At 51.1% G+C, this 22,352-nt stretch overlaps 7 protein-coding genes and 1 pseudogene across 7 annotated transcripts; 5 read left to right on the plus strand and 3 right to left on the minus strand.

Moving 5' to 3' along the window:
- Positions 1–2,516: 2,516 nt before the first annotated feature.
- On the plus strand, positions 2,517–4,665 carry SAPIO_CDS7541 (Scd2/ral3; the record flags this gene model as incomplete). The annotated part of the gene is made up of 3 exons (XM_016789385.1): positions 2,517–2,633; positions 2,799–3,593; positions 3,697–4,665. 3 exons carry the CDS (start codon positions 2,517–2,519, stop codon positions 4,663–4,665), a joined length of 1,881 nt encoding a protein of 626 aa, XP_016641212.1.
- A 2,229-nt stretch (positions 4,666–6,894) lies between these two features.
- On the minus strand, positions 6,895–8,118 carry SAPIO_CDS7542 (annotated as a pseudogene; the record flags this gene model as incomplete).
- Positions 8,119–9,412: 1,294 nt separating this feature from the next.
- On the minus strand, positions 9,413–10,596 carry SAPIO_CDS7543 (Thymidylate synthase; the record flags this gene model as incomplete). Its single annotated transcript, XM_016789386.1, has 2 exons — positions 9,413–10,277; positions 10,448–10,596. The coding sequence occupies 2 exons, from the start codon at positions 10,594–10,596 to the stop codon at positions 9,413–9,415; spliced, it is 1,014 nt and encodes a 337-aa protein (XP_016641213.1).
- Positions 10,597–12,752: 2,156 nt separating this feature from the next.
- Positions 12,753–13,923, plus strand: SAPIO_CDS7544 (Acylglycerone-phosphate reductase; the record flags this gene model as incomplete). Its single annotated transcript, XM_016789387.1, has 5 exons — positions 12,753–13,020; positions 13,094–13,356; positions 13,442–13,577; positions 13,655–13,785; positions 13,855–13,923. The coding sequence occupies 5 exons, from the start codon at positions 12,753–12,755 to the stop codon at positions 13,921–13,923; spliced, it is 867 nt and encodes a 288-aa protein (XP_016641214.1).
- Positions 13,924–14,598: 675 nt separating this feature from the next.
- Positions 14,599–14,975, minus strand: SAPIO_CDS7545 (uncharacterized protein; the record flags this gene model as incomplete). Its single annotated transcript, XM_016789388.1, has 3 exons — positions 14,599–14,644; positions 14,713–14,843; positions 14,928–14,975. 3 exons carry the CDS (start codon positions 14,973–14,975, stop codon positions 14,599–14,601), a joined length of 225 nt encoding a protein of 74 aa, XP_016641215.1.
- Positions 14,976–15,335: 360 nt separating this feature from the next.
- Positions 15,336–16,211, plus strand: SAPIO_CDS7546 (Uncharacterized protein; the record flags this gene model as incomplete). Its single annotated transcript, XM_016789389.1, has 2 exons — positions 15,336–15,511; positions 15,569–16,211. The coding sequence occupies 2 exons, from the start codon at positions 15,336–15,338 to the stop codon at positions 16,209–16,211; spliced, it is 819 nt and encodes a 272-aa protein (XP_016641216.1).
- Positions 16,212–16,714: 503 nt separating this feature from the next.
- Positions 16,715–17,656, plus strand: SAPIO_CDS7547 (Zinc finger protein; the record flags this gene model as incomplete). The annotated part of the gene is made up of 2 exons (XM_016789390.1): positions 16,715–16,795; positions 16,859–17,656. The coding sequence occupies 2 exons, from the start codon at positions 16,715–16,717 to the stop codon at positions 17,654–17,656; spliced, it is 879 nt and encodes a 292-aa protein (XP_016641217.1).
- A 446-nt stretch (positions 17,657–18,102) lies between these two features.
- SAPIO_CDS7548 (Uncharacterized protein) lies at positions 18,103–21,196 on the plus strand (the record flags this gene model as incomplete). Its single annotated transcript, XM_016789391.1, has 2 exons — positions 18,103–20,273; positions 20,344–21,196. 2 exons carry the CDS (start codon positions 18,103–18,105, stop codon positions 21,194–21,196), a joined length of 3,024 nt encoding a protein of 1,007 aa, XP_016641218.1.
- Positions 21,197–22,352: the final 1,156 nt, after the last annotated feature.

Below are 22,352 nucleotides of genomic sequence, written 5' to 3' on the forward strand. Positions count from 1 at the left end.
GCCAGGGACCACGCACTGGACACACTCTTTAGTACTTTAGTTTAGCGTGCACGACTACCACGGTCCAGAGCCTAGGCTACGCCGCGTCGTGTCATCATTGATGGACGGATTTGGGGAGTGAATGGAGTGTCAGGTGTAGGCAGACTTGGGGTGGGACAGCTGAATCCAACACCAAGTGTCAGTGAGCGAATACCAATGATGGCATCAATATTGCCGAAACCAATCGCCACCAGTCTCTGCCCACACCAGACTGCTAGTCGCCAAAGGACCATTCGATCATTTATCGACATCGAACTGGCTTGATAGACATTGCAGTAGCGTACTGTACCTCGCACAATTTTTTTTCTCCTTCCCACTGCAACCGTAATTAATTGATTGATCAATGGAGTTGGTGAACCCCCTGACAACCACAGCATTGCGTGTCGAGAGTGGATGGGCGGGATGGATCCCCACCCTGAGCCTGCAATGATTCATTGAATCAATGAGGTCTGGGTCGTACAGCAGGAAGGTTGCCTGGGCCTGGATTCTCGATGATATGTGATGTTAATCGAGAAAAGCTCCTCCATTGTGGATTGTTTACGGAAGAGTTCATAGAAGATGAATCATGCCGATGTAAGAGGAACTACACCCCGAATCGAGTCAATTGTGAAGTCAGACCTAAGCTTCATCGATTGATTGAGCAGAGAGCCTGAGAGCCTGAGAGCCTTGGCCCAGGTCTACATTCCCCGCCCAGCCAGGCAGGCTTGTGTTGTAAACTTGTACCTCAGTACCCCATATCGCTACAATTGTACCAACCGTCCCCTCAAACCCTGTCTGTACCCCTCAGTACCTGCTCTTCTCCCACCGGTTACCTCAAACATTTGTATGTTTCCCCTCCTTCCTTCCCCCTCCACCACATCCCTCCACCACATGGAAGTCGCCCCAACCCACCTGCCGCCCAAAGGGAAGGTTCATCCAGCAAAAGTGACTCCATCAAATCAATCAATTCAATCAATACCGTGTACGAACTGGGGCAAGGCATCCACACCCACCCACACCCACGCACCCGGCGCATAAACCATCCATACAGTGCTTTCCCCTCCATCAATCAAATATCACTCCGGTCCCAGACCCTGATGCTGTCGTAACCTTTGTATCCCTTGTACCATCGATGTCATTACTGGTCTTCACAGCACCAGCACCAGCACTTCGCCGAGCACTTTGCCCAGCACCACCCTATTCCTTCTCCTCCAGGAATAGTGCGGTACATTAATCGATATTGGTTACACTGGAGTCCGACAAAGGTAGACTGTCCATCATTGAACTTTCTTTCAAGACCTGGTCGGTCCCTCCTATACAGCCCACGCCCACCCACATCCGCCCACCTTCCTCTCCTGTTGATCTCTCTTCGTCCTTCCACGACGCCATTAATGCGCTTTTCAATATCGCGTGATTCCCACTGGAATATTTCCTTTTCTCCTGGATTCATTGTCGTCAATCACTGGGACCTGGTCAACGCTTAATCGCTACGATAACCTGTCGACTTGCGAGATTTAATTTCCCTCGACCACACCATCACGCCTAATCAGTCACCAATATCAACCCTTGTTGGCGCAAGTAAACCGAGGACTTGGTTTGAGAAGGATTCGAATTGCTTGTCGCCTCCCTACGAAATAAACCCACGAATAGCGCCTGCCATCGCTGGACTGTCTTAGGCGCATTACCAATTCTCAGAACGGAAGCGCTGTATCGTCGATATCGAAACTTCTCCATCGCCGTCTTGTTCGCGATCGTGTCCCCTTCGATTCCGACCCGTTCCACCCGACTCCCACTCTCATAATCACACACATCAATTTCCCACACCTTACGACTTTCGGCAAGGTTAGAGGCTCTTTCAAGCATTGATCCTCGAGACAAAGACGCCCGCGCACACGCCCACGCCCAGCCTCGGTTCCGTTCGCATTCAGTCACCGACCTACCATATCTCGACCGTGTCCGCTTCCATCCACGAGCTGTTGGAAGTTTCCTCATCTTTTCGGTGAAACCTGTGTGCAGGGGAACTGGCACTTTAAAGGTTATTTATTGAGCGATACTCGATACAGTACGAAGAAGTGGGCAAGCAGACTCGACTCGACTTCAGGTCGTCGGAAACCGCATACACTGGCACATTGGGGAGCGGAATTTTTTTGAGGGAGGAGAAACAGAAGGAAAAGGCGAAGAAGACACCTCTGAAATTCTAAGTCTGCACATTGGCAGGCATAGTTGCACATAACGATGAAGGTTTGTGATGCGTCCGTCTCCTCTGATGCGGGGTTACCACTCTCCATCCTGATATCCTAACTCTGCCCTGGACATTCCGGGATGAACGGGGTTAGACAGATGAGAGTTATCTCTAGATCCCTCTCTTTGTTACCTGATCGATCCTTACGTTCGTTCCTCACTGTATCCCATCTGATCTATTTCTCTACTCTACCTCTCTATCTCTACCTCTCTATCTCTACCTCCTATAAACTAATCCTACTGATTGAATCACCGGAATGCTGACAAGAAATTGGGGTTTACAGGCCTTACGGAGATCCATTAAGGGTGAGAAGGATAAACCTCAAGTATCCATAACTCCTAAGTCTGCCGTCGCAATCGTCCCCCCTAAGAAGGTATGAGGATATGGCTAGAACAGACTCTTCTTGCCAAGTCTATCCATTCCCATCCCGCAAAGGCACCAGTCGGTAACGATGCCGTCTCCTGCGTATCTTGTGGCTCTCTATAATATAAGCATTTACTGTTTTGAATGCTAACCCTTTCTATTTGTACCAACTCAGGTAATCCGAGCCCTCTACGATTATTCTGCGCGGTCCAGCCAAGAGCTGAGCTTTTCAAGGGGAGACTTTTTCCATGTCATTGGAAGGGAGAATGATACGGAATGGTACGAAGCTTGCAATCCAGCCCTCCCCGATGCTCGTGGCCTTGTCCCCGTCGCCTTCTTCCAAGCTCTCGGCCGAACCGAACGGGAGAGCGCAGATGGCGGGAAACCCGCCGTTCCCAAAGCAGAACATGACTCGGGGTATTCGGAAAATGGCGCGGCCGCAATGCCAGGCGTAGGAGGTATGGGCAGTCCCCCAATGGCGCAGAGCCAACGCAGTTCGAAGACGGGGAAATCTGGGGCCATGGTATACGGCATCGTCCTTTATGACTTTCAGGCAGAACGTGCGGACGAACTCGAAGCCAAGGCTGGGGAGGCGATCATAGTCATCGCTCAATCAAACCCCGAGTGGTTCGTAGCCAAGCCGATCGGAAGACTTGGTGGCCCAGGTCTCATTCCCGTCACTTTTGTCGAAATCCGAGACATGGCAACCAACACGGCCGTTCCAAACCCGCACGAGGCAGTTAAGAAGGCAGGCATTCCCAAGGTTGAGGAATGGAAGAAGATGGCCGCAGAGTACAAGAATAGTAGCATCACTTTGGGCAAGTTCGAGGCTGGCGGCCCACCTTCACAAGGCCTTGAGCAAGGGATGGACAGATTAAGCCTGCAGCAACAACAGGGACAACCCCAACAGCAATTCGCTCAACCCCACCAGCAGCAACCTCCGTTGATGAGCCCTCAGAACGGCGCATATGTAAGAACCCTCCATTTCTCCCCGCTGTTCCTCACCGTAGTCATTCCAACCCGGCTGCTCTTCTTAGTTACCCGGGATGCTAACCAAACGGTCACATTTCCAGCCCCCGCAACAAATGGCCTCTCCCGGATATCAACAGCAAACAAACAACATGCAACAAGCTGGCGCCTACCCTAACAGCATGTACGGGTTCAAGAGCGCGTCGCAGCTCTTTGCTCCTGTGGCTGCCCAGATTCCAAAGTACTGTTTCGCGGACGAGAAGTACTGGTTTGTCATCGAAGCCGAACTCGAAAATGGCCGGCGATGGGAATTGTCACGGTATTACGAGGATTTCTATGACTTCCAGATTGCGCTGTTGACGGAATTCCCTGTTGAGGCTGGAAATACCCCAGCGCAGAAGCGCACGCTGCCCTACATGCCTGGGCCAGTAAATTACGTCACGGACCAGATTACTCAGGGAAGATTGCGAAATCTCGACGAATATGTCAAGAATCTGCTTGCCCAACCCCCTCATATCTCGAGGTGCAACTTGGTCAAACAGTTCTTCGCTCCTCGGGAAGGTGATTACGAGATCGAGCCCAACCCTGAAAATGACGATTACAGGCTCTCTGGGCAGTCTTCGACCGAATCTCCCGGGGACGCGGCTTCCCGTCAATCGTCGCGAAACAACCTCAACGGAAATACGTATGGTGTAGGTTCGGCAACGCCACGCCAACCGGGCAGTGGAGGATTCAACGGTCCGCCAGGTATGGCTCCCCAAATCCCGTCTTTGCCACCGCAGCAGCTTTCTTACGCGCCTTTGTCTTCAGGCATGAACCAGGGAACACCGTCCATGAAGGTCAAATTCCATTTCAACGGTGAGCTCTATGCGATCCGCGTTCCAACCGACGTATCGTTCCAGCAGCTGTACGACAAGGTTTGCGAGCGACTTCGGATCCCGCCGGGCGACGAACTTCAACTTTCATACAAAGATGAGCAAACGAACGACAAGCCGAGCCTACTGAGCGATAACGACCTTAACAGGGCTTTGGAGCGCAACGAGAAGCTCTTCCTCTTCGCCGAGCTCGTCTAGATTTCTGCGCAAGATGCCGAGATGTCGAGATGCCATTAGCCGCAGTCCTGACATCTACTTCAAGTGCGAGGTTGGCTTATACCCGAGCACGTGGATGGAAGCCCGAACTGGCGCCCTTCCCCGGAAGCGCAGCTCTCTCCCTCGCACATTAAGACGACTTTCGTGTTAGAAGTGACAGAAGGGAGGGACCAGAGACAGGTTATCCGTCTACACTGATTACAACCACCTCTTATACGATGCATCCCGCCTCCTTCAACCTACGATGCAAGCTATGGACGCCGGATAGTTTTAGACGGCGAGACGAACGATATCATACTTGTCAACCATTCTGCGCGGCATCAACCAAAGTTTTGAATTTCATGATGAGTCTGACGGGATATGACGAATGCTGACACGGCTGGAAATGGACTAAGAGTAGGCAATCAAGGGTAGGCATTTCTAAAACCTCCCCTTGTTCCCATTATACCAACGCTTTTTTTGTTACTTTCTTTCCTTTTCTTCTACTTGTTCTTTTTTTGTCTTTTCTCTTCTTCTCTTTGCCCTATTTTTTGTTTTCCTTTATACCTCTTCTTTACATACCCAATTCGCTCTTTCTTCTTGTGGGGCACGGGTCATCTGAAGACGCCCCCAATGCCGCCACCTTTTGTTTCAACTTAGCTTCCTCTCTGATGTTTTTCTGCTTCATTCCTCGATACCTATTCAGTGTATGATGCCGTTGCGGCTCTAGTACCGCATTTGATGCCTCGAGTCCTACGACTTTGAAAATAGAGACTTTGTCAAGCCGTGGACGAACGAACCATTCTGCATACCCCCTCCCACCTTCCCCCTTTTCTCAAATCCGATTTACCAGACCTTCACTCCTCTCTCTTTTCTTCTTCTTCTTTTCTATCTGTGACATAGGGGGAGTTGGTCAAGGAGAAAGCGGAGTGATGGACACGTTTAGGATCTTTCTCATCTTTCTTCATTTTTTTTTTTTTTTTTTTTTTTTTTTTTTTTTGTTTCATGTTTTTAGGAAACGGCGTTTCGGGGAGTAAACCCAGTAGTTAAAATGAACATTTTGTTTTTATTTCCTCGGGTGCCTTGATGTATTGTATGTGAATCAATCTTCGGTCTATGAATATTCCAGTCCTGTCTTTGCCTTGCTCAATTTACGACAACGAATGATTTTCCCAATCCCTTCCTTTCTGGTTGGTATATGTATTGATGTTCATGAAGCATGGAACGCCCATATTCGCCATCTCGTCAACCGGATGCTACAGAGATAAACCAAGGGTAAGACGGACGAGAGTCCTTCAATCAAACCACTCGACACAGATCAACGGACAACACGCAAGGCTCGAGTTTCCACACGTATTTCATTTCATTGCTACGTATTAGATGTTTGAAAGGAAGAAAGGGTCTGCCTGAAGAAAACAAGAAAGAAAGAAAAAAAGGTGGAAGTAAAGCCCGTAACATCCATAAAGCATTCACTTTCCTTCTTACCACCTTTTTTTGTGTGAAAACAAAATGGTATACGCAGACCAGAACCCGAACCGGAAACCTTGAAACCGAAAAGAAAAAAAAAAAAAACCGTATCAAAAGACGAAAAGACTCCAGCTTTGCCGAAGGAGATGAAGGGGACCGGACAGGAACCCCAATAACGAATACGAAAGCTCGAAGACTGACAACTCAGGATGATTTGAGGAAACGACCGAGAGTTGAAAACGGAAAAGGGGGGGAAAAGAAAAGGACGGCGAAAACATGATGTGAAAACTCTTCAAGTATTTTCGTACAAAACCTTCCCATGACCAGACATGATCATACAAAACATACCCTTTCCGGGTTACGGCTTCGAAGGCCTGCCGCTCGGATAGACAGCGTAGACTCGCTACCTTTTTTCGTTTTAATTTTTTGTCTGTGAGTGTCATCTCAGACAGGAGGGAGGTTCGAATCCGGACGGCGCCATGGGTATGATTTCTAAGAGATTATGAAAGAGAAACTGCTGGTCGGGGAAGATAGAGAACCATGACGTCGTATCCGGGTTATCGTGATGTGAAACTTGGGGCTTGTTTGGGTAGAGTGGCTGGATAGCCCATACTGATAGGTATCCCCAGGGGGAGAATGGGGAGACAGTGAGGTAGACAGGTCTGATTAGAGTGTTGATGATTGTTGGGGAAATGCGTGGGAAAACAGACAAAGGGAGGCCACAAAGCTGAGAATTCTGTCTGTTGGGTTTGTTCTGTTGTAATTTTACACCACAACATGCGTCGAGAGATGCTCCACTGCTTCCTTAATAGTGCGAAGCATTCGCTGATTAACACAGAAGGGGCAGAGCACAGGCCGATCATAATTCGATACTGGAGCAGCAGAGCTGATAGGCTTGAGGTTCAAATCTTCGTCGTTTGAAATCCTCGAGCTGCTCTGGCGCGTCGGCGTATTGATAGATACTCCAGGCTGGCCAAGCTGCTCGGCACGTTCCCGTTCCTGGCGAACAGAGGCTGCGCTAGCCTCAGCCTCGGCCTCTTCTTGTTGCAGTTGCCTAAGAGCATTCTGCAGGACAACCTCGGGGTCATCCTCGTTATCCGCGTACAGCTGGGAGTCGATCGGGGGATGGGGAGAAGCATCTCCGCCATTTGCTGCGACGGCTGCGGCAGCTTGGTTGGCGACAATAGCAGCAGCGCCGCTGTAAGGTGCGGGCGTCGACTGCCGTCGGATAATCTCGTCGCGCACAAGCGCGCATGTGTTGAGCGATGGCTCCACGCCAACGACACGGACAATCTGCTCTCTCATGGCGGCCGGGCTAGTATCAGCGACAATAGGCATGAATCGGGGCACGCATTCGGCAAGGTAGTCAATGTCTTCGGCTGGGTTCTCAACATCCCCGTGGCGGCGTTGGCGTCGCACGAGCAGACCGTAGCGCTTCTTGAATCGATGGATCCAGCCTGGCGAGAACTCGGGAGGTTGTTCATCCTTGTATCGAGGTAGAGCGGCGAAGATGCTCTTTGCCTTCTCGGCAAGCTCTTCATTTGTAGGGTGGCGGCCGCTAGCAAGTCCCCGCTGGTACCAAAGAAGAACAAGTCGCTCGACGTCGGGCCAGTTTCCAAAGCGCAGTCGAGACCCGCTCAGCTGGGGATTATCACCGTCGAGCCTCGAGTACTTTGGAGACAAGCTGTGGGAGACTGTGGACTGGCTGATGACTTGTCCGTACTCGCGCTGGAACCACTCGATGCAGGCTCGGTGACTGGGGCGCGTCTGTTGACTGTTGGCCCATCGCCGTAAGGCGCGTCTCTGGTCGAGGGTCAAAGAATGGCGTTCGCGAGGCGTCGATGAGCGAGGCGGTCGCGGTGGAGCGGGTGTGGGCGTGGAAACTGGAGGAGGAATGGTGGTAGGAGCGGGAGAAGTCTCCGCGATTGCGACTGCGACGGGAGGTGAGGTTGGAAGGCCATTGGCCATAACATGATCAGTATCGGCCATGGCGAGGGTTTTGAGGTGATGGGGAAAGTGGTCGTGGGTTAGGGGCGGTAAGGAGGGCCCAGTTGGCGAAGGCCAACCCCGGAGTCAGGACTGACGAGGCTTCAAATAGTAGGCGAAGCTAGAACAGGAAAATAATAATTACCAACGCGATAACGAAGGCGACGGGATAATGTCGCCCTATTATCCGAGGGGTAAAGGCCTGGTCGCGATGGTGATGCAATTGATGGGATGAATAGTGAAGGGAAATCGTTGTATCCGGAGACCAGAAAAATGTAAAATGGGGGAGGTGGGAAACTCGTTTGAGGCAAAAGTGGGAGAAGAAATCGAGGTGGCGGGGCGGTGAGATACGTGATACACGATACAAAGCGTTTAGTGAATGCCTTGTTTCTCGGGCGTCGGCCTGAAGGCACAGTCCGCACTGTGAAACGCGGAGGAAGACCAGTGGAGGAAGGTTGGAAGGTGCGTCTTTGGGAGTGGAACTTGGACTGTGTGGCGCTTTCCCTCAAAACACTGATATCAGACTGGCGGATTGCATGTGAAAAAGGCATTGGACCTCACTCCCGAGGAGAGAAGGAGCTGAGAGCGGATGCAAGCAGCCCGATATCCCAGAGATGGACGCGGACTTGAGATGCTGGTTTCTTTTATTCCCTTGAAGAATTCGGGTCGGATTGCTCCTTCGTAAAGCTTGCTAGACTTGTTTTAATAGGGGAAGAATTCATTAAATAAATGTCGCTGGCTCCCATGCAGCTTGATTTATAGCATGCATTGGATTCAGGAACAATTCAGAATCGCCGTTTGATGGTCGTTTCAATCGCATATGACAGGTGCCTGCCATACGAGGACGGAGGATAAGGTTCCAGGCTTGAGGATTGACGTTAACCGAGTATATCGATTGATATCCCATGGTACTAATGTTCTTCGAGCCCTTCGAAGAACCACCCACCACCCAATGCTTGACGTGTGGGGATGGGGAGAGGAAACAAGGATAGATGGACTGGCCATCAATTTTGGCAAAACAGGGCAACTTGTTCCGGCAGCAAGCTTCAATAATATGGGTCGATCTGCTGGGCCCGGGGAGACAGATATGCAGAGACAGACTTGCTGAATATCGATTAATGACTTGACAGCGGGAGATGTTTGAGCAACCCTGCAGAGAACGGCAAAAATATAAACATCGTACCCAATTAGTCCTTCCCATTCGTTAACACATAACCCAGCGCATTCCAAGAGAGCCGAGATCACCACAGGTGCAGCCTCTCTGCACTTCTATACGACAAGTCTACGCCATCCCTCTTCACACCGACATCTTCATAGCTATACTCTTATGTGGGTCGTAGCCCTTCACCACAAAGTCCTCAGCTTGCCATCCATCAATGCTCCCGCCCTTCTCTCTCGTAATCTCGAGTGTTGGGAAGTCGCGAGGCTCGCGCTCTAACTGCAACCGCAAGGCATCGACGTGGTCCAGGTACACATGGGCGTCTCCCAAGACGTGCGTGAAAGTTCCCGGGACTAGGTCGCAGACATGCGCAATCATATGTGTCAATAAGGCGTAGCTAGCGATGTTGAAGGGAACTCCAAGGCCCATGTCGCAAGACCTCTGGTAGAGCTGGCAATTCAGGTGGCCCTTCGGTCGTTCCGCTTCTTGTTGTCCTGGGGGTGCTGTGGTCCGGTCCCGCGGGTAAGAAACGTAGAATTGGGCAAACATGTGGCAAGGGGGGAGGGCCATCTTCTTGAGATCTGCAACATTCCAGGCCGATAGAATAATGCGCCGGTCGTAGGGATTCGTCCGTAGTTTGTGAACAACCTCAGCGAGTTGGTCTACACCCTGGCCGGTATAATCCGTCTTTGCGTCTACGTACTCGGCGCCAAAGTGTCGCCACTGAAAGCCGTATACGGGGCCTAGATCACCAACCTCACGGTGCGACAGGCCGACGCCATCGAGGAACTCTCGGGAGCCGTTGCCATCCCATATCTTCACACCCTTCTCGCTCAATGCTAGCGACGAGGTATTACCCTCGACGAACCAGAGGAGCTCAGCGACTACTGCCTTGAGGAAGACACGTTTCGTGGTGAGGAGAGGAAGGATCGGCTCGCCGTTGCGATTAAGGGAGAATTTGAGGGGCGTGGGAGCGAAAATTGCATAGGTGCCGGTTCCGGTCCTGGTGAGATTCCCCAGATTAGGTGTCTATCCAGTTTGGCGGATGATGCATATCGTTGTGTGTGCTCATGCATGCGCACCCCATCGTTTTACAAGACGGCGCAGTGAACTACATGCATAGCCGATAGATGATCCACCTGGGTGTAACGGAAACAACTCTCTTTGGCTCACCTGTCAGGACGATGCTCGCCGTTGTCGAGAATCTCTCGCACCAGGTCTAGATACTGGTATTCCTCGTGTCGCTTGGCTTCGGAGGGCTTGTTCTTCCTGACCGAAACGTCACCTGGGCATGGCCCCGGGGGTTCGCTTGATGGGGACATTCGGGGTCGAGAGCAATGCAGTAATTATCTAGAGCGACAAGGGTTTTCGTATGAGATCGGCTACTTTACGACTTGGAAGGGGAAGTTTGGAACTGCGTAGATCAATTGGAGGATTCGAACATTCTTGGTGATGAAGGGAACAGAGTGACGAGATCTCTGACACGAAGAGGGGCGGTTTCTCCAAGACGCGTTAAAGACGCGACCCGACAAACACTTTCGGCCTGGACACACCGATCAAATGCCGCTAAGGCTTAACACACCCCACCTAAAGTTTAAGAGGAACACTGAATCCAGTCGAGGGCCTGAGGCTAAACTGCATTTGTACTTCGTGCTCTTTTGCAGAACGAAACCAACTTGTGTCTGTGCTTGCACCCCATCTCAAGGAAATGATGAATGGGCTCTTGGTAAACTATTTTGCTGCTCCTCGATGTGGGTACGTGTACTGCTTTGTAAGGCTAACAGAGGCAGTCGAAATTCTGCGGAATAAATCAACAGGGAACTTAGGCTATCAACATATCAAGGAGCCAGTGCCCCCGGCCAAGGATCCTCGGGACCCCTCTTCCCTTCATCCTCATCGATTTTTCTTATTCACATAATCTATATCATGCTGTTCTTAGCACGCCCGTTTTGCGTGAGAAAGGGGGCATGAATTTTAGCCACTCGAGAAGAGACCTGGAAACAAGGTTTGCCGATCTTTTGATGCGCCCAGCGCTCATGTCTCGAAGCTCGAGCTATTCTGACGCACCAGATCTACCCTTTATCATCTGGACTTCTATGTATCGCATCTACTAAAGCTGAAGTTAGAGACACGACCCAGAGGCGCAGTACGCCAGAATCACTGGGATATTGCATGAATACAATGCTACCAGGTACAGTTGAGTATAAGCGGCATGATTAACATAGAGGTTTGAGGAGCACAGAGATTCTCAAATGCGTGATACAATATCTCATCGCAGACGACCTGAGAATAGAGGAGGCTAGGTCACCGGGGTGCATTAATCGTCATGAGGATGAACTGGGGCTGTTGAGACGCCAAACTTGTAATGATGGGGCGACAGGGTATGGGATGGACTGGACATGGGCGGGAAAACTCTCTTCGTAAAAAGGCTGACATTGACAGCTCGGCCGGATGAAACCGAAATGCGTCCTACTGATCGCCGTGGGCTGAGCATTTGCTCTCCAGGTTTTGCTTGCTGTTGTTTCGCCCCCGACCCGCCCTTCTCTCCTCCCTTGGTCTTGTCCCCAGCCTTGACACCGGCAAGAACCGATCGGCCCAGTCTCCAGGAACGCTAAAACCTGCCCAAACCTTAATGCTTCGATGTTATATCAATGGGACTTGCGGCGGACTTGGACGTGGGAATAGGTGTGCCGCTACAACCGGCAATTCCCATCGCCAAGAACCACAATGTTCCACACCAAGAGTTCTGATCTTCACAAATACCCGGCTGTACGAGTGGATAAATCAAACGGCTATTTTCAAGACCCCTAGCTCTCCCCAACCTCGACCGTCGACATTGTAAGATCTACGTACTCAGCCTTTAGGACAATTTAAACCTTCTCTGCTTCAAGGGTAGTCAGATCGGATGAAGGTCTCTTTTAAGCGAGGAGCCGAAAGAGAGTCCTTCATGCAGGTGTGTTTCGAGCCTCCAAGCGTGGTTCATGCGTTTGGACGGGGCTTAAGCCATTGTCGAGGACCTTCGCTATTTGCTTTGTAATTAGCAAGTCGTCTTGCTAGATGCATATACCTCTTCATCTTCATAGTGCAATATCAGTAATGCCTATCTTATCTAAATTGATAGAGAGCTCTGTTCTGGGTGTGGGTAGAGTCTGAGCTACCCTAGACGGTCGATGGCACGCGTGAGAAAAAGAACGCCAGCCTGATTGTATTAATATTCGATTGTCAAACTACAAGATTGAATAGGACGAGATTATCTGATGTTGCACAAACTTCTCAAATTGTATGCCTGGAAGCTGAGGTGGCAACCGGGCTGAAAGCCGCCGATGTTAGCTTCGCTGCGCCGCAGGCGAGCCCGGCTTACACTTACACGCATCTTGACGTGCTCATCTCCCAGCCCATAACACAAAAAGAAAGAAAAGTACCCGAATCGGCCTGAGAAAAATCTTGATAGTTACTTGTACCCGAAAAATTTGCGACGATGGCCAACTCTTCGAAACAGACCGCGCTGATTACTGGGTGCAGCGAGGGCGGAATCGGCGATGCTCTTGCTCAAGAGTTCCATCGCCGCGGGGTCCGCGTGCTGGCGACCGGACGCAACCTTGAAAAGCTTGCCCACCTCAAGAAGTTGGGTATTGAGACAGTACAGCTGGATGTGGAGTCGTCCGAGTCAATCAAGGAAGCTGCCGTAGCAGTCAACAGATATACAGAGGGGAGGCTTGACTTCCTTGTCAATAACTCGGGATGTGGTGAGTGATGCCTGAAGAGACCCTCGCTCCCCCTTTTTGAGCTATCGAGATGGTCTAAATTCCATGCATCTAGGATACAACGCAACCATCCTCGATACAGACCTCGAACAGGCAAAAAAGATGTTTAACGTCAACCTATTCGGCCTTGTCGAGGTTACTCAGGCCTTTGCTCCCCAGGTGATCGCGGCCAAGGGCCAGATCATCAACATCGGCTCTCTCGTCGGTATCATTCCCTTGCCGCTCCAGGGATTATACAACGCGTCAAAGGCAGCCGTACACTCGCTGTCGGATACCCTTCGCATTGAAATGGCCCCGTTCGGCGTCAAGGTTATTTATGTGAGTTGGATTCCTTCCGCCCCAAAAGAGCCATGGGACGAGAGATCATGGAACGAGAGATAGCTAATGCCACTCCACGACTTAGATTGTGACCGGAGGCGTCAGGACAAAATTCTTCCTGAATGCGCCCAAGTATGACTTCCCGGAAGGGTCCCCCTACGAAGCTGCTCGGGATATCCTCGAACCAATCTTGGCCGGTCGCACCACAGACATCTTCTTGAGTACGCTTTGTCATAGCCGCCACGCCCAATCTCCCGACATGGGAAGAAGAGGACATCACAAGCTAACATTCATTCAGCAACCCCCGAGGAGTTGGCAAAATCTGTTGTCAAGAACTCCTTTAGTTGGTGGCCTAGCACCAGAGTTTGGCCCGGCTTCGAGTGTCTTTTTGGGTGGTTTGTTACCACTTTCTTCTGGCATACTGCTCTCGTAGGTCCTTTCCCATAACGATTGCTCCTTCAATCTGTCTCGCTCTAAGAAAGCTAACGTTAAGAGCAGGACGGTATACTTTCTGGTAGATTTGGGTTCAAGCAAGCAACCCCTAGGCTGGCGCACCTTAAGAACTGAGCTGCTGCGAGAAGGGGGAGAGAGAGAGTCCTTGACAGCCAATTTATGTCCTAGTCGTCAGCCCTGGGCAATATTTATTGGCTGAATTGTCCAAGTGTATGGCGGTGGGATTGCCGTGGAATTGAATAGATACTGCTGATAGTCAATTCTACGACTTAATGCCTACACCGTGATGTGTGTTGCATGTGAAGCATTCGTCGAAGTCTGGGTGTACCGTCTTCGCTTGGACCTCGTCAGGTACGATGCCGAGGGTGTGTAGAAGCTGAACTTATAATGGCGGGAAAGCTCGGCCAATCGTGAAGTATAACCGCGCAGAATGTGCAAAGGCTGGCTGGCCTCGACTAGAATTCACAGATACAGAGGAGGGGGTCAATTGGGCAGCTGGCGTATGTTTCGATGCCTGGAATCGCAAAAGTCCGTCTCGGGTGAGGTTATGGGAGGCGGGGTCACAGAGGCTCCAAGGGTCGTGAATAGACCTAGATCTGCATTCAAGAAGGTGTCGCAATGTCTGGCCGTCATTTATATGTACACTATGCCTGTGCGAAATCGCTTGGCGTGCAATTCCTCGGCCATGAGCCGTCCACAAGACGCAAAATACAGAGGGAAAATCAGACCGGATTGCCGTTACGTCCGGCCTGGATCATTCGCGCGACAATTGGGTTCATAGATTCATCCTTAATGCTTTGCCTCCTTCTTCCCGTCCGCCTCTTCCAAGAATTTCCTAATACCTCGTTAGTTTGGCCGGACGTCTAAGATTCAATGGCTCTCGTTTCTTTCAAAATGACGCACTTGATGAAGTCCGCCTCATCGGGGGTCGAGGCATTGATAGGGGGAGTGGTCGTCGACTGCTTCTTGCTGCTACCGCCGGACGAGGCAAGGTAGGTACCGGTGAAAAGGGTCGAGAGGGTAGCAATCGCCAGCTATTGATCAGATCAGAAACGGCTTGATATCGTCACCTCGGATCACACCGGGTCAAAGGACGTAAAACCGGGGCAGTCACTTACCCAGTGGGAGCCGACCTGGCGGCCGAGGATAGTGTACATTTGGACCATTTTGACGGCTGGGACGAGTGACGAACCACAGAATAGGAATTGGTTCGATGGACGGGGAGGGGGGCGGATTTGAGGTTCGTGTTCGCTGGTGTGAAAGGTCAATGTTTGCCAAAGCTCTTGAAATCCTCGATCTCGGTAAAACCAGCATTCCACGCCTAATAATTCTGGCCACAATAAAACGTTCGTCTAAACCTCGGTAAATACTATCGTGGTGACATCAGCGATCCTGAATTATCCGAGGAAGTTTCTCAAGGAGGATCGGATCGGAAGGAAGGCAGGCTCCTCCCCTCCACAAAAAAAAGAATGAGCACCGCGATCAGAGGGTACGGTTGACACGCAAAACATTGCGCGATTTGCACAATGGGTTGGTGGAATTCGAAAACAAAAGACTCTGATTCGAAAGACGAGAAAGGGCTTGTTCCGACCACTCCGAATTCCCCAATTCCTTCATCAGCGCACGATGCAACGGATACGACGAGCCACACACCATCGGTGGACAAGCTGGACCACTTGATGGAAGATATTGCCGAGGGCCAGTGAGCGAAAACCTCAATTGGCACTTTGAAACACCAGAGTCTTACGCAATATAACAGCACCGCCGATTCGACGGAGAGCAACATCAGATACGCAGCCTACACCAACCGTATAAGAACCGTACTGTCGTCGGCGCATAGATATGTCGCATACACCTCGGATATCGGCGAATCATTTCGACCAGTCGCGCACCCGGGGCTCGTCCGGGCGGCCTACGGTGTATCATGGCTCTACATCTTAGGTGACGTCTCGTATGAAGGCTACAAAGCCTATCTGCAGAACCAGCGTATACTCAGAGGACTTCCTACCGCGGACGGAACAAACGATTCGAAACCGGGCGTACCTGGAGTCGTTTCCCCGCTGCAGGATTACCGAACCGTCATGGTTCAGCGAGCGGTCTTCCAGAGTCTTGCCAGCATGGGCCTTCCCGCTTTCACGATACACTCAGTGGTCAAGTACTCGGGGAAAGCTATGAAATCGCTCAAGAACCAGAGGCTCAAGACTTGGGGACCCATTGGTCTGGGACTTGGTGTAGTTCCCTTCCTTCCGGCTATTTTCGACGAGCCCGTTGAGAATGCTGTCGAATGGGCGTTCCATGAAGGGTTCAAGGCGTATGGAGGTCCCGACTATGTGGGCCAAGCTCCAACTACTGGAAGAGAGCACTTACTGGGGAAGAAGCCCACCAAAGAGAGCGATGAATAATTCGAAGATGGAAGTTAGATATAACGAGTATTCACTGTGAATTGACACTCTCCTGAACTGTAACAAAGATCAAACAGTGAACAAAACTGGCGCTCTTTCTGTTTTGGCATGTAAAAACGGGATGAAATCAAATCGGTGGCATTGGTTGGGTCATTTCATTCTCGAATCTGGTTGGCTATTATTGTATGGTTTTGTTGACACACTTTGACCATTCTTTAGGCTGATGACTAAGAAAATCCAAATGGTCAAGTGCTATCAGCTGAATGCCGTCATTGCTCAGGAACCGCCACTGCCAGGGGAGAAACGCCCTGATGATTCTAGAAGCACTCGAGGCTGCCTGGACACATCATCCGGCGCCTCCACTCCTCGTCTTCTTCGCCTCACCCCGAGCGCTTCGTTTCGCCTGTCATTGTCAGCGCCCCCAACGCCGGGATTTGAAATCAAGAATACAGCGTCGTGTATAAAGAGAAACGAGGCGAAAAGCACCTCCACTTTAGCCCGAGATGGCGTCTTCCTCCTCTACACCTGTCTCAGACGAGACAACGAGTTACCGCAAAATGGATGACCACAACGATGCGACCTTAGTAGGCAAACACTGCCAACTTCAATACTGCAACCAAATAGATTTCCTACCTTTCTTATGCCAGAGCTGCAACAAGACTTTTTGTCAAGAGCACCGCACCGAAGACTCGCACAAATGCGCCAATCCCGGGGCTTGGGCACGACGACGGCGCGAGGCTGAGCTGGCGAAATCGAGCATCGGCGCTGGAAAACAACTACAGTACCGAGTATCTACGAAACCCTGCGATTCACCATCGTGCTCCACGACCGTAGGAACGGCGAGGAACCCTGGCGTGCATTGCCAAACCTGTCGAAGAGATTATTGCCACACGCATCGACTAAAAGAAGACCACAACTGCAAGAATCTTATACCAATAGGCGCGCGGCCTGCACTTTCGCAGGTTGACGTCGCGGAAAGGACCAGGGGTGCTTTCGCCAAGTTGCGAGCTTGGGGCAGTGCTAGGAAGGAGGAAATGGGCAGAGCACTTCCAAAGCCGAAACCTACCTCGGCCGCCCAAAGACTCGTCGCTGTAAACAACCTCAAAAAGACTGCCAAGGGAGACGACAAGTTGGCACCGGAGAAGAGAGTGTATCTTTATGTGGAAGCCGAGGCCGAGACAGCCAAAGCAAAATATCCCAAGGGAGCCTTTTTCTACAGTAAGGACTGGGTGGTTGGACGAGTGTTGGATGCTGCTGCGAAGAGTCTGCAGGTGGAAAACGTCAACAACCAGTCATCGAAGGAAAGCGACAAGTTGAGGGTGTTCCACGTTGAAGGAGGACGTCTGTTAGAGTTCAACGAGAAAGTGGGAGCCTCGCTTGTCAGTGGCAACACTATTGTTCTGCTCAGGGGTGTAGGACCCCCACCGGATCTCATCGATCTGTAGCTCTATCGCGGGACATCGGAGTTGAATTCCGAATTCCGAGTGGTAGCATGTTGAAGGCGTTCTGGGTGTTTTTTTTTTTTTTTTTTTTTTTTTTTTTTTTTTTCGGGGACCACGGCATGGACAGCGACTGCATATATTTTTGCATGTAATGGCAGCTCTATTTACTCTTCTAAATATAAACTACACAACGTATATGTAAAACCTTACGAAGTACAGGCAGATACACCAGCATTTTTCTTTTCTCTTTGATATCCAAGGAGCAGTTCGACCCCTGGTAATCACGTGATCCCGCGTTTTCGCGACAGCTCGCCATCTTATGTCATTGACAAAGACCGTGGTTGGTGTCTCATGGTGGAGGGGAAGGGGGACCTGCCTGCTGCGCTCTTTTCCCATGAGATGGCGTTTTCCTTTGAAACAACCCACAAGATCCAAATGTGACATATACCATGCCTCCCCATGTTCCACGGAAGAGGTTGCGTGGCGAGTCATCCAAGCCATCCGAATCGAGCCCTGCGCAACCTGAGAGCGCAGCTAGTTCGAAGCTGACACCCCGAAAGCGTACACTCTTTGATGATCTAGATGCCGCAGGGACCCCGGACAATTCCTTTCCAGATATTTTACACGCGGAAGGCAGTAGTGATGAGAGCGAATCCGATCTGACATCTTTATCCGACGTTGATTTCGAAGATGTTCCCGCACCGAAGCGACAAAAGACGGGCGAGTCCGAGGGCGATGATGACGACGACGATGACGAGGATATAGAATTTGAAGATGTCGCGGTACCAGTTGCGCCTGTTCCCGTGCCTTCCGGCGACCTAGAGTTGACCCTACGACGAGACAACCGGATATCTCTAACAGCTGCATTTGGGAAGAAAGGCCCTTCCAAGATCGAGAGGAAGGTTCGGATTGCGACCCACAGTGTCCATGTACTCTTTTTACTTTGGCATAATTCCATTCGAAATGCTTGGCTTTGCGATGAGGAGCTTCAGGCGATCATGGTCTCGCATATTCCTCCGAGGTTATGGGATGAAATCGATCGATGGAGACGTAACAGTGGTCTGGAGAAGAAACCGCCGGAACGCAGAAGTGCGCGAAAAGGCGACCCGAAAGGCAATGGGAATGCGAGGGATTGGGGCTCCGCGGCGAAGAAATTGGAAGAGGGCGTCCCTAACATGAGCCACGGAGACCCTCTTTTTCGGCTTATGCAGTCTCTTATCGGTTGGTGGAAACAGCGCTTTCGAGTCACCGCACCGGGCATTCGTAAATGGGGTTACATGTCCCTGGAACGATTAGACCGGCTTACAAAAGAGCACCATGCTGATCCAAGGAATGCCGTCAAATTCGGAGAGCACTTTGAGAATCTCGAGGCCTTTCGTCTCAGTGCGCAAAAATGTGAGGGTAGTCGCGATGTGGGGGCTCAGCTCTTCACTGCGCTTCTGCGTGGTTTAGGAATGGATGCTAGGATGGTTGCCAATTTGCAGCCCTTAGGTTTCGGGTGGAATAAGATGGAAGAGGCAGATCCTGAAAAGGAGACTCATACGGCAGGGTACGGCCCTCCTAATGCCTCAAATATCTCAGCCGACCCAACCGCCGATTCTGTCCCCCGCCGTCCTGGCCGGCCTGGACGTGCCCAAAAGAGTGCCAAGAGTCGACGAACCTCTGTCGAAGGAGAGTCCACATCAGACTTGTCCGACAGTGATGACAGTTCAGTTGTGGAGATGTCCCATATTGCCAAGCAAAATTCAGCACGGTCCTATGATAAGGACCTAGACTTCCCCCATTATTGGACGGAAGTGCGCTCCCCGATCACAGACAAATACATACCCGTTGATGCTCTTGTGAAGAAGCTCGTGGGTACGAATAGGGAGCTTATAGAATCTCTCGAACCCCGCGGCGGCAAGGCTGAGAAGAAACGACAAGTAATGGCGTATGTCGTGGGATTCTCACGAGACGGCACCGCGAAGGATGTCACGATTCGATATCTGAAACGACAGATGCTCCCAGGGAAAACCAAAGGGGTTCGGATGCCCGTCAAGAAATTACCCGTTCACAACAGGCACGGCAAAATCAAGCGATATGATGAGTATGACTGGTTTAGGCGTGTCATGACGGGTTATACGCGTGGCGGCCCAAAGCACCCCTTGACGGAAGCAGACCAAAATGAAGATATGACCGACCTGAGACCGGCCAAAGTTGAGAGGAGGGAGGTCAAGGAGGGTGAGGAAACACTACAGTACTACAAGACATCCCAAGAATACGTCCTTGAAAGGCATCTCAAGAGAGAAGAAGCGCTTCAACCTGACGCGCGGCCAGTCAGGACGTTCAAATCGAAGTCGAAGGGTACAGCTACGGAAGAACCCGTCTACCTTAGGGCTGATGTTGTCCAGGTAAAAAGCGCAGAGACTTGGCACAAGCAAGGACGTGCCCCGATTCCTGGTGAGAGACCTCTCAAGCGAGTGCCTTATAGAGCGGCAACGATCAATAGACAGAGGGAATTGGCGGAAGCAGAAGCTGCGACCGGGCAAAAGGTGCTACAGGGGCTATTCAGTCTCCAACAGACCGATTGGATTATCCCGCCGCCCATAAAGGACGGGATAATCCCGAAGAACGAATACGGGTGAGTTCTCGTCTATTCCCTTGTTATTCTTCATTTTCACGTGAGATAACATTCCTGACTTTTTGTCTAGGAACATCGATCTCTTCGTAGAGCACATGTGCCCAGAAGGCGCAGTGCATGTCCCGTACCGAGGCGCCGTCAGGGTATGCAAGAGGCTGCAGGTTGACTTTGCTGAAGCCGTTATCGACTTTGAATTCGGCCATCGAATGGCTGTCCCTGTCATCCAAGGCGTTGTCATTCCGGAGGAACACTACGACAAAGTAATGGAAGAGCTACAAAAAGATGAAGCGGAACGTGCAAGGAAAGAAGACGAGAAGCGAAAGAAGGCGGCGCTAGGGATGTGGCGAAAGCTGCTGATGGGCATGCGCATCGCGCAGCGGATCCAGGATGAATACGGCGAGATAGACGAGTCGGTACAGGTCTTTGGACACTACAAAGACAGCTTTGGCGCTGCCAAGGAGCGGGCCGAAAACCTACTGGATGCCGAGGCATCGATGGGGGGCGGGTTCCTCCCGGCCGGATTTGAGGAAGACGTGGATGATGAGGACGATAATGACAGGGTGACCGGCCACACGTCTAGCTTCTTTCCGGTCGTGGATGAAGACGACGAAGGGGAGGACCCTTTGGTTGTGCAGGACGATCGCCAAGATAACGACGGGCGAATAAAGGCGGATATACCTGACGTCTTGGAGAGGCCGAGTATAGTGCCGGAGGCTATGACCGCAAGGCCAGGCACAGAGACAAAATTTAAAAAGAGGTCTCACGCCAAGAAGACTCTGACGCCTACTACGCAAACTAGGAGACAGCCGTCACGTCGTGTGAAGGAGGTGGCGGCCGAGGTCAAGGATCAGGGACCGGAGAATATCGATGAGGATTCGGAAGCTAGCGAGATAGATGACGCTGGCGAAGATGACTGGGCGTAGGGCGTTGGTGTGTGTGTGCGTATGCGCCGGAGTTATGAGTGGAGGATCTGGATTTATTTTGCTTCATGTACAAAGTATACCGGATTTAATCTACGGAGCACAATACGGTATGAATGTATGACCTGGATGTTATCAACCATATTCAAAGCCACCATGCATTCAAGCTCCTGCATTCGGCTAGAGACTTAGAGACAAAAATTCAAGTGATTTCGTCCTCCATGCGGGTTGCCTGCAGCCATGGCACGATTGAGACATGTTGTTTCAGAAGTGCTGGACATAGCCCGTCAAATCCGGTGGGTGGCGGTGTGGTCGTGCAAGGCAGGTGACGGGCGGGTACCAGAGCCCGAAAAGAGGCGGACTGGCACGCCGTGGGTGTGTTGATGAGTATTTGAGAACATAGTATTTCATGTGTGGCAGAGGGAATTTATATTGCGGTTCCCAAGATCGTTGCCAGCGAGAAGGGAATATCAGAACAATATCTCGTCTTGGATAGAATCGAGGGTTTTCTCTTCTTCTTCTTTTCCCCTTTACTATTTTTTTCTCCTTCTTTCTTTTGGTGCCGGAGATATCGAGGCAGGATAGCGCCGGGCGAGGAAACAACTGGCACGATGGAGATGCGAAGATGCAACCAGCACTGGAGATACAATTTAGTGTGGAGCCAGTCTATCCCCGGGCTATTTGCGTCGATTGGCTCTGTGAAGTACTTGTAGAAGTGTTAAACAAATCAATTACACTACATGCACTTGTGTGTAGAGCCCCGGGCAAGAAGGGTGCAAGGAAAGACCACAACAGAGGTAGGTCTCGGGCAGAACGGAAGCCAACGAGGTGATGGAATTGATCTCTTGAGGGCGACGCCACTCACCGAGACCGGTTGTACAGAATTCATTGATGCTGAAGGCAGGATCCCATGTACCACAGCACGCGAACAGACAGGATAGACCGCTGCAAGCCTATTGCTCCGACACCCTTGAAGCTTTACATGTATGTGATATATTGGAATACCATGGAGATACATTGTTGCCTGTTCAGCTTATGAAGGGTCGTGTGTGTCCAGTCGTGGTCACAGATATTGAGATTTCATACGGTGGAGGGAAGAGGTGACCACCAACAGGCAGGCAGGGACTCGGTCGTGCTACAAGTTGTAGTTTACGCAACT

Source organism: Scedosporium apiospermum (genome assembly GCF_000732125.1).
Source record: "Scedosporium apiospermum strain IHEM 14462 chromosome Unknown SEQ_SAPIO_0110, whole genome shotgun sequence".
Classification (NCBI taxonomy): Eukaryota; Fungi; Ascomycota; class Sordariomycetes; order Microascales; family Microascaceae; genus Scedosporium; species Scedosporium apiospermum.